Source organism: Nyctereutes procyonoides, unplaced genomic scaffold (genome assembly GCF_905146905.1).
Source record: "Nyctereutes procyonoides isolate TBG_1078 unplaced genomic scaffold, NYPRO_anot_genome, whole genome shotgun sequence".
In the NCBI taxonomy this organism is placed as follows: Eukaryota; Metazoa; Chordata; class Mammalia; order Carnivora; family Canidae; genus Nyctereutes; species Nyctereutes procyonoides.
In genome coordinates, this window is record NW_026575147.1 from 20943250 (window position 1) to 20953008 (window position 9759).

At 54.3% G+C, this 9759-nt stretch overlaps 1 protein-coding gene across 1 annotated transcript; it reads right to left on the reverse strand.

The window, feature by feature from the left end:
* Nucleotides 1–4704: 4704 nt before the first annotated feature.
* LINGO4 (leucine rich repeat and Ig domain containing 4) lies at nt 4705–9754 on the reverse strand. Its single transcript, XM_055312612.1, has 2 exons — nt 7600–9754; nt 4705–7050 (listed from the first exon to the last, which is right to left on the reverse strand). The coding sequence occupies exon 2, from the start codon at nt 7029–7031 to the stop codon at nt 5256–5258; it is 1776 nt and encodes a 591-aa protein (XP_055168587.1). The 5' UTR covers nt 7032–7050; nt 7600–9754; the 3' UTR covers nt 4705–5255.
* Nucleotides 9755–9759: the final 5 nt, after the last annotated feature.

A 9759-nucleotide genomic window follows, 5' to 3' on the forward strand; every position in this document is an offset into this window, starting at 1 on the left:
AAAACCAGTTGTAATCACTTTTTTTTTCCCCTTAATTTTTTAAAGGAAGGTTGACTTCTAATTAACTTCTAATTTGGCTGAGCAGGGAGGTTGGGCAGAAGGGATAGTTTCAGGTGAGAGGATTCCAAACTCTCAAATCCTATTTGGGATTTGTCATCTCATGCATGCCCCCCCCCCCCCCCCAGAGCCCAAGTCAAGATAGGGTTATGAGGCTGGGATTCGGTGAATTGCAATTTCTGTTTTCTCCTATTAAGTTCCGAAGAGTCTGTCCTTTTTCCTTAAAGGGGTGCTCTAAACAGGGTGCAGGAGTAGGTGATACCAGTTAACTTAAGGTCTGCGTTTTACAGAACATTCAGTTAGCAGGTGTTTCCATTCAATAAGCCAAACAGGAAAGGGGACTTCAGCTAGAGGGCTGGGCAGTGAGGGGTTCTCAAAGGCAGTAGCCTGGTTCCAGAGCCTTTGCTCTGGAACTCAGAGTTCCTTTCTTGGACAACAAGCAAACAGTCCAGTCAAACAGTGTTCAGCCATCTGTTTTTTTTTTTTTTTTTAAGATTTTATTTATTCATGAGAGAGAGAGGGCGAGAGGCAGAGACACAGGCAGAGGGAGAAGCAGGCTCCATGCAGGGAGCCTGATGTGGGACTTGATCCCAGGACTCCAGGGTCACACCCTGGGCCAAAGGCAGGCGCTAAATCGCTGAGCCACCCAGGGATCCCCCAGCCATCTGTTTTTTTTAGAAAACAGTCATTTTTTTTTCTTTGTCTGTTGTAGGAGTTACCCCTTCCTCCCCCATGATGCAAGGCTTTGCATCAGAAACCAGCAACCCAACCCAGAGGTTGGGCCTTAAAGTCAGCAATTATGCTGTGCTGCTCTTTAGTCTTTAGATCAGACTGATGGATTGTGGCAGGTGTCCCCTGCATACGTGGCCTCCACCACTCAGCTCTATGCCTGCCTACTTAATTTTCCTTACAGAGTAGTTTGGAGGAAGAGGACTCTGGAGTCCTTGGTATCAAGTGCTCTCCATCCTGAATCACCACATACTCACTGCTTTGAGCAAAAGTTCCTCCCTACCCTGAAGTCTCCTGTCTCTCCCTGAGAGAGGGAAGCTGGTGGGAGGAGTGGAACAGGAAAAGGGAGAAGCTGCTTTGACCTATGCTAACGTCCACTCTGTCTTTCCCGGCCTTTTTTCCTTGCCTATGACGGACGCCAGAGAGACCAGGCAGGCTTGTCCTCAGCCTTTCCCCCCAGACCCTCAGCTGCTGAAATAGTTCATAGATTGTTCTGCCACACTGGTAATTCCCAAGCAGCTTCTCTATAACCTAAGAGATTGTTGAGGTTAGAACCCAGAAAAGGACCCAGGAAATCTGAAGCCTCCAAAATGTGAGAGGCTCTGTTGCTGGCATCTAGGATTTCTTTTTGTTTGTTTTAAACTATTCACAAGAGGCACAGAGAGAGGCAGAGACACAGGCAGAGGGAGAAGCAGGCTCCTGGGGAGAACCCGAGGCGGGACTTGACCCCAGGACCCCAGGATCACGAACTGAGTCAAAGGCATATGCTCAACCACTGAGTTACCCAGGCATCCCTGACATCCAGGATTTCAGTTCAGTCCATCCGATCCGTGGAATTTCTGCCCCTTTCTGCCAGTCTCTGGAGCAGAGACAGGACATTTGGAGAGGGGACTGAGGAGAAAGGGTAACAACCAACCAAACAACCCTCAGCTTCCTGAGTCAGGTGCCTTTGAGTTCCTGAAGGCTGGGAAGGGCTAGCAGCTGGCCTGGTCCCCCTAAGAGACTTGTTCTGAGTGGTGGAGTGGAAGAGGCCCTGGGTCAGGCTCTTCAGCTGAGAGGTGGTGAGAGGTCAGAAGAGCAGGCAATGACTAAGGCAGCACACCTGGTGGAAGGCATTTGGGTTTGGAGGCCAGGAGAGCCGAGTTAAAAACAGTTCCCTCACTGACTAGCTGTGTGTCCTGGAGCAAGTTACTCTATTTGACCTTCAGTTCAGATGTCCTGTGTCATAGGGTTGATGTAAGGATTCAATAAGAAAACCTACAAAGCCATTGACATAGGACAGATTCTTGATAGATGTTATTTGCCTTCTCTCTCCACTCCTGTGCTGCCCTGGGGAGAGGCTCTATCAGCTTGCCCCCACTCTGTGGGCTGTGACATCCCTACACATGCACACACACCACCAGCGTGTGTCCTTGGTTGCATTCACACACACACACACACACACACACACACACACACCCCAGCCTGTGTGTCCCTGGTTGCATTCACATACAACCCCCACAGCCTGTACAGTCGCATCTGGGCTATGGGCAGCCTTCCCAGGCAGGTAAGATAAGGAACCAGCTCGCTGATGATTGGACAAGCTGTGGAAGTGCTCATCACAGTGACCTAGTCACATCAAAGGGCCTTAGGGAAAAGTGTGGAAAGGAAAATAAGAGGCAGTAGTGGGCGGTCACTTCACAGGTGTTTTCCCCAGAGGAAGGTGCTTCTCGAGGGACACTTTGCCCGCCTCTGCCAGGGAGGCCCTTGTCCATGCCTGGAGGTGCAGGGTCTACAGCTCTCCTGCCCATCAGAGTGGTACTGGCTACATGTGGCTTTTGAGCACTGGAAAGATGGCTAGTGCTACCAAGGAGTGGACTTTTAAGTTTATTTCAATTTAAGTTAGTTTATTATTTTTTTAAAGATTTTTAATTTATTTATTCATGATGGATACACAGAGAGGCAGAGACACAGGCAGAGGGAGAAACAGGCTCCACGCAGGGAGCCCGATGTGGGACTCGATCCCGATCCTGGGTCTCCAGGATCATGCCCTGGGCTGAAGGCGGCGCTAAACTGCTGAGCCACCGGGGCTGCCCTAATTTAGTTTAAATGTTAAAACTGACACTTGATCTAGTTATTGGAAAACTTTTCATATGTTTGGGACAACTTGGATGTGTGAAAATACGCTTTTAACAATGAATTTTATCGAGCCTAAGAACAGCTCAGATCTTTCCGGTGAAAATTCAGTGATTGAATTGAGATGTGTTCTACGTGTAAAATACACACTGGATTTCAAATACCTAATATGAAAAAATAATGTAAACTATTTCATTACTAATTTTTGTGTTGATAACATGCTGAAATGATACTTTGGGTACCCTGGGTTAAATAAAATATAGTGTCAAAATGTAATCGTATCTGGGTTTTTTGCTTTTTGAACGTAATACTGGAATATTTGAAACGACGGGAGTGATTCACATTCTATTTCTATTGGGCAGCGCTGCTCTGGAGACTTTGGGACCAGGGCAGCTGCACCTTCTGCTCTGGGTGCATCATCTGTTCCCCACCACCTCAGGGGGCTTCCCAGAGATCTGTCCACACAGCAGTGCTGCTTCTGCCCTTCACTGCACCACAGAGTGGGCGGGGGCTACCACAGAGTAGGAACCTCCAGTACTGGACCCCCACTCCCCACCTAGAAAGCTGCGGCCGGAAGATTTTGGAGAGGAGAGGACTGTGCCAGGGAAACCTTTCTGGGTGCCTGTAAGGAGAGGGGAGGTCGCCAGGATGTAAGAGAATTGTGTGTGGGGAGGTGAGGGCAGGGTCGGAGGCTCAGGGATATCGTTTTCTCAAGATTGTTGGACTTTCCAATCTGTGGGGTTCTCATCTCTGGCCCCACCCCCATCTCTTCCCCGGGCCTCACTGAAGAGCTTGCCTTCGGATCAAGTCTGGCTGCCTGCTGGAGGGCACCTGCTCCTCCCCCCTGTCAGGGACAGCTTGCGCTGGGGAATCTTCTAATGAGTGGAGTCTCCTCGAAGCAAGGACAGAGCAGCAGGAATCGCTAGGAAGCTCATGATGCTTGCATACTGAAGGGTGGTTGGGGGCTCTTGAGCGTGGAGGGGAGCTAAGGACACTGAGCAGATGCTGCTGCAGAGAGAGGCTCCCCAAGGCCATATGACTCCCTGCTTCTCAGTCCCTCCTCCGTGCCCCTCCTCTCTTTTCACTCCTCCCCTTCTGACGATGCTGAGGCTGCTGCCTCTCCAATCCCTGGCTCTGCCTTGACTTCTATTTGAAGCACACTCGGAGGCAGTCAGCATCTTCTCCCATCACGCCTCCGTACCTGGGGTCTCTGGCAGGCAGTGACCTCTCTCTGGAGTCAGCGTCCCCCTTGGGCTGCACTAAACAGGCAACAAAGGGCACCTGCTGAAAGCCAGATCCTGCTGCTGCCTCTTCCTCTGCTTTTCACTATGGTGCATGGGGCCACTCCTGCCTGTTTCCTCTAAGCCCCGGGGCCTGCTGGGTTCTGGGACTCTCTCTTAGGACAACTGCAGCTTCTTGCCTTTGTTAGGCATTTTCTAGGAGCCCGCTTTGTACTCTTCCTCCAAGCACCAGAGATTTGTGATTGGGAGATCCCAACAAGAACGGAAAAGAAGGAAGGAGCGGGGTGTCCTACAAAGGGATTTCTGCAGAGGGATCCCTTGGAAGGTGGAGGACCTCTCCTCCAGCTGCAGAGATGCAGAGGACAGGGAAAAGGCTGAAATTGAAACAGAGTGGGAGTCTCTCCAGAACATCTCTGGCAGGCCTTCTGTGTCAAGCCTGTATGTTAGGCAAGCCCACTGGGATATGTGTTCAGTGGGCAGGTGGGAAGGGAGAGATTTACTAACAGTGAAGGGGGAGAAAGTGAAATAAAATTCCGGATATCACACTTAGTTTAGGCTGCTACTGTTGTGGCCATTTGGCAGCAAGTTTAATGATGAGACAGATGGAACAGGGGTTGGAGGCTCATGCAGACACAGCACTGATGTGTAGTCTGCACCACCACCCCCATGGCACACTCACATCTTCTTTGCCTGAGGTCCTTGGCCCTAGTTCCTTGTGCCTGGGGAGAGGACAGAGCAGAAAAAAGAGGGAAGCCTGCCTGGTTGAGGAGTAGAAACTCTGAGAAGCAAGCAACACTTTACAGCCTCACCTCTGCAATAATCTTATAGCTGTGGTTGGCAATTGGTGGTGATTGTAAGCGTGTGCCAACAAGTAGACTGGAGCCTTGAGAATGTTTCCTGCTTCGTGGGGGGTGGGGAGGGCTGAGCTGACTACAGGTCTGCATCTTCTCCCTGGGACCCTCAAACTGCAAAAGCAGGGGGAGGCAGACTCGCGGGAGGCGTCATTAGCTGCTGGCACGATGTGGGATTAGGTTCTGGACCAATCAGCCTTGAGTTTCTTCCGTTTTGGTACCTGAAGCTGGCTTGGCTGGAATTCCAATGTGGAAGGAAAAGTCAGAAGAGCTTGGCAGTGACCCGGTTACCCCCAGAGTTCTTATCCCCAGAGGGCCGAGGTGCCACAAAGTCAAAGGTCATGTGATGTTTGACCCGGCCTTTGCCCTTGCTCCAGAGGGCAATGAGCCCAAAGCAGAGGGTCACTGAAGTGAGGAAAGGAAGGAAGCCAACTGCTAGCACCATAGCTACCCCTCTGCTATCCAGGAAGAAGGGCCCTGGGATCCCTGGCATGGTGATGTTGGAGTCAGAGAGAGTGCCATTTGGTGGATCAACCTGGATTACTTCCAGCCAGGTCCTCAGGGAGTCATTCCCAGCGACATTGCTGACCATGCAGACGTAGGCCCCTCTGTCCTGTAGCTGCACTGAGCGGATCTCCAGCGTCCCATCCTCTAGGACCCTCACTCTCCCAGCCCTTCCCAGCCAAGCCCCCTGAGGCCTCATCCAGGAGACAGTGGGGGCTGGGTCTCCGTCTCCAGAGCAGGAAAAAACAGCATGTCCCCCCTCCTCTGCAATGACCCATCGCGGCCCGGACTTTCGGATCAGGGCTGGTTGGCAGGTGAAGTGCCCCGGAGGTAGGATGTCTGAGAAGTCCTGCAGGCTCTTCCCCTGGACGTGCCGGGGGCCGGCACAGGCAGGGGGCGACGTGCCAAAGTCCAGGCGGCGGCGGAGCCGGAGCAGCCAGAGGAGTCGGCAGTCACAGGTCAGGGGGTTGCCAGACAGCCTCAGGGTGACTAGTTTGTCTGGAGAAGGGAAGGCTGTTTCCTCCAGCGTCTGCAGGGCGTTGTCTGCCACGTCCAGGAGATGGAAAGCGGTCAAGCCGTGGAAGGCATGGGCCGCGATGGAGGTGAGGCATGCCCCTGACAGTCGGAGCTCCTGGAGCCGCACCAGAGCACTGAGCCTTCGGGCCGGAATGGCCGAGATGGGGTTCTGAGACAGATCCAGGACCCGGAGGAAGCTCAGATGGTGGAGCGCTTGGAAGGGCACGGCGCTCAGATTGCAGCGGGTGATGGCCAGGCTGCTGAGATTGAGCCCCAGCAGGCTCCCAGGCTCCAGGGCCTCCAGGCATGGCCAGTGGTGGATCTCCAGCTCCTTTAGCTGCCCCAGCCCCCGGAGTGCCCCGGCTGGCAGCCTCCCGATATCTAGTTCTCGAAGCCTTAGGGTCAGTAGTGCTGGGAGGCGGGCGAGGGCCAGGCCGGGCACTGTGCTGAGGTTGCAGCGCTCCAGTGTGAGGGCACTCAGCTTGGCCAGCCCTGCAAAGGCCCCTGGGGCCACGAACACCAGGTGGTTATCTCCTACCTCCAGCTGCTGGAGGCTGCCCAGCTCCCCAAAGGCTCTGTCAAGGAACAGGACAATCTGGTTGAGGCGGAGGTCCAGTAGCTTGAGGGCGGATAGGCCTGAGAAGACCCCAGGCCCCATGATTCGCAGTCGATTGCCCTGCAGCCTCAGGGTGAGGAGGCTTTGGAGGCCGTGGAAGGCTCCAGGCTCAAGGATGGAGAGCTGGTTGTAGCTGAGGTCCAGCTCCTTGAGCAGGCCCAGGCGGGAGAGCATCCCCCGCTGAAGCCCCCACAGGTGATTCCCACTCAGGTCCAGGAGCTCAGTGTCCAGTGGGAGTCCCCCAGGCACAGTCTCCAGTCGCCGATGGGCACAGAGCACTGCCCGGGGCTGGGAGGTACAGTCACAGACGGCAGGGCACCTGCCACAGCTCCCTCCAGGCAGGAGGAACAGGAACAGGAGAGGGAGCCATGGGGCCCGGGCTCTCTTTGGAGCTGTGGCCATAGCTATCCCCTCTTCAATCCTGGAACAGATGATGACATGGTCCTTTTTGGAAAGTGACTTCAGAGGCTGGTGACCCTGGACTTCCCTGGACCTCCTCAGAGGAACGAGAGACTGAGCTATCTGTCTCAGCATTGCTGGCACGTGGGGCGCAGACCCAGGAGCAGATGTTCCCATCCAGGAGTAGTTCTGGTGGGCCACCTGCTCAGGGGCCTCCTTGGCCTCCTCTCTGGGGAACCGCTACTTTCCTCCTGCTCCCAGGCCTGGGTCATAGGCCAAGGACTTCCTGGCTCATGGAGCCCTAGTTAAGCCTGACCTCAGTGAGGAAAGCTTGATGTGAATGGGACAGGAAGCAAGGAAGTAACCCGGAGTCTCCCTGGGATGGGTTTTTCCTGTATCTGCAGATCCAAGAATACCTCAAGTCCCTCCTTCTCCCTGATACTTGTTCTCCCCAAGGTTGGCCATCCACCCCCATGCCGACCCTTGTTCCTCCTGTGCCATCCACCTACAGCTTTGTCTAAGGCTCAGGGGGAACCACATCCCTGGATTCAGATTGGAGCTAGGTCCTCACCTTGATTAAGTCCTCCAAACACATTCGGCTCTGCTCTCCCAGGCTCCACTCACTGTCCCTCTGCCGTCCTGCAGCCTAGCCCAGGGCCTGGTGCCCTGAATTAGTAGGATCCACTCTGCCCAAAATGCCTGCATGGACAAAAGCCCAGTGGCACCTTAGCTCTGGCACGGGCTGCAGGGGGCACTTGAATCCCTCACAAGAACCCTCAGGGCAGCGCCTGTAGATGACATTGGGGTGTGCAAGGGACCCAGGGGAAGCCCACATTTCGAGTTTTGTTGCTCAGTCTTCAGTCTCAGGCTTCTCTTCTCTCCCTACTTGATGGTATTTTGATTTAGTCCAAGGTGTGAATCTGAGGGCCATCTTGTCCCTTTGGGATCCAGCTGCCTGAGTGATACTCTAGAGCCAGACTTTGTGACCCAAGGAGACACAGGCAAGGGGGAGACCGCACCTTCCACATGCTGCATGTGGGAAGGCTGGGAGGCCATGTGCATGGCCTGTAGACTGCAAGTGGGTTTCTGGGCACCGTGGGCCTGGGCAGAATCAGGACGATGGTGAGCAGAACGGCCACGGGGACTGGTGGAGGTTATAGAGACGGGCCTCGTGGGTGGTGAATTTACCCTCAAGTCTCCTGGCTTGGTGTCAACAGGCATTGCACAAGGGAGGGGAGGTCCTGGAATTGGCAAGAGAGGGCTAAAGGGATGGAACCAGAGACAAGTGATGCTCGCTGGGAAGCAGGATGCCTGGCTGTCTTTGTAGCTGCAGATCCAGATGGCCTTTGGGGCTTCAGGCTGCCTGGGCCCTAAAGAGTCAGCCCTCTTCCACATGCCCCATTTTCTCCCATGTGGAACTTAGGAGAGGCAGTTTAAGACATGGTCTGACTTGTTCCCATCCAGGAGGATCACAACCTTGGATCCTGATTGGAACTAGCCTCTGCAACCCTCCTTCAGAAGGGCAGATCTGGTGGCTCTCCTGCTGTAGTAGTTCGAAATTGGAGATCAAAGAGGCAGAGCGATGTAGGACACCATCCCAAGGCTTGGGATGAGAGAGGATGGCCCGGGGCAGGCAGAGGCTGCAGACCAGGCTCCTCTGGTCCCCAGCCCAGCCTAGCAGGTATCTCTGGCATGCTGAGAGTTCTCCAGGGACAGATGTGTCCCAGTCTCCCTCATCCTCCCTGTGCCTGTTCTGGGAAGTCCATCTGACAGCTAGCTCTTTATCATTCCCGCTGCAGTTCCTGCTCATCCTTTTTGCTCTGCATTCAGCAAAAGTGCAGTGAAGCATGTAACCCAGCTTCCCTACCTCCCACTCCTGTGGGCTTCTTCTTAGTCCTGAAAGCCTGCTGGGCCAGGGGCTGGGGGATCTGGGGACAACCCCTTTTCTTTATTTATAAGGTGGCTAATTTAATCACAAACTTCCCTTGCCAGTCTCCATGGCTACACAGGACTGGCTTCCAGCCACTTTGCAGGAAGAAATGGGTGTCAGAGCCACTTCTTTCTTTAAAGGAGGTGGGCTCTGGGGCATTATCCCTTTAAGGAACAGGAAACTTTCTTCTTCTTGTCCCTGTCTGGCAGTCCAAAGACACATCTGAACCTGGATATCCCCTCTAAGGCAGACCTGATAGGCACAGGGACCTGCATGGGGAGGAGGCTCTTGGGGGAAAGATTTCTGGAATTCCACACTGATTGTAGAGAACCCTTCCCAGAGGTAGAGGAAGCACTGGGGAGCTGGAGGGAGGTCTCCTTAGAGTCCTTCCCCCCAGGGGCCTCTGGGACCTTTTAGTTTTCCCATCAAAGTCCAGTGAGGCCAGGATCAGGGCTGGGATCAAAGGCTAGCTGGGGACAGTGGGGCTGGCAGGAGGGAGGGGGCATGGGGCGGTAGGGAGGTCTGGCAAGAGGGATAGGAGGGGCACAAACCCTCGAGCCTGCTAGTCTGGCCTTGTCTCTGAGAATGTTACCGAGAAGGGCAGCTGCAGCTTCTGGACAGGAGGCAGGGTCACTTACCGGAGAAGCTGGGGGGGGCATCAAGTTGGACACTGCATCTGTCCGGGGCTGGGGGCCTTCCTATTCAAGCTGCACCGGGGGAGCTCTACCTCCTGGTGGGTGAGTCTCCCTCCTTGCTGCCTGCCCGATGCCTGCTGCCCTCCCGCCTGCCCACTGTGACTGC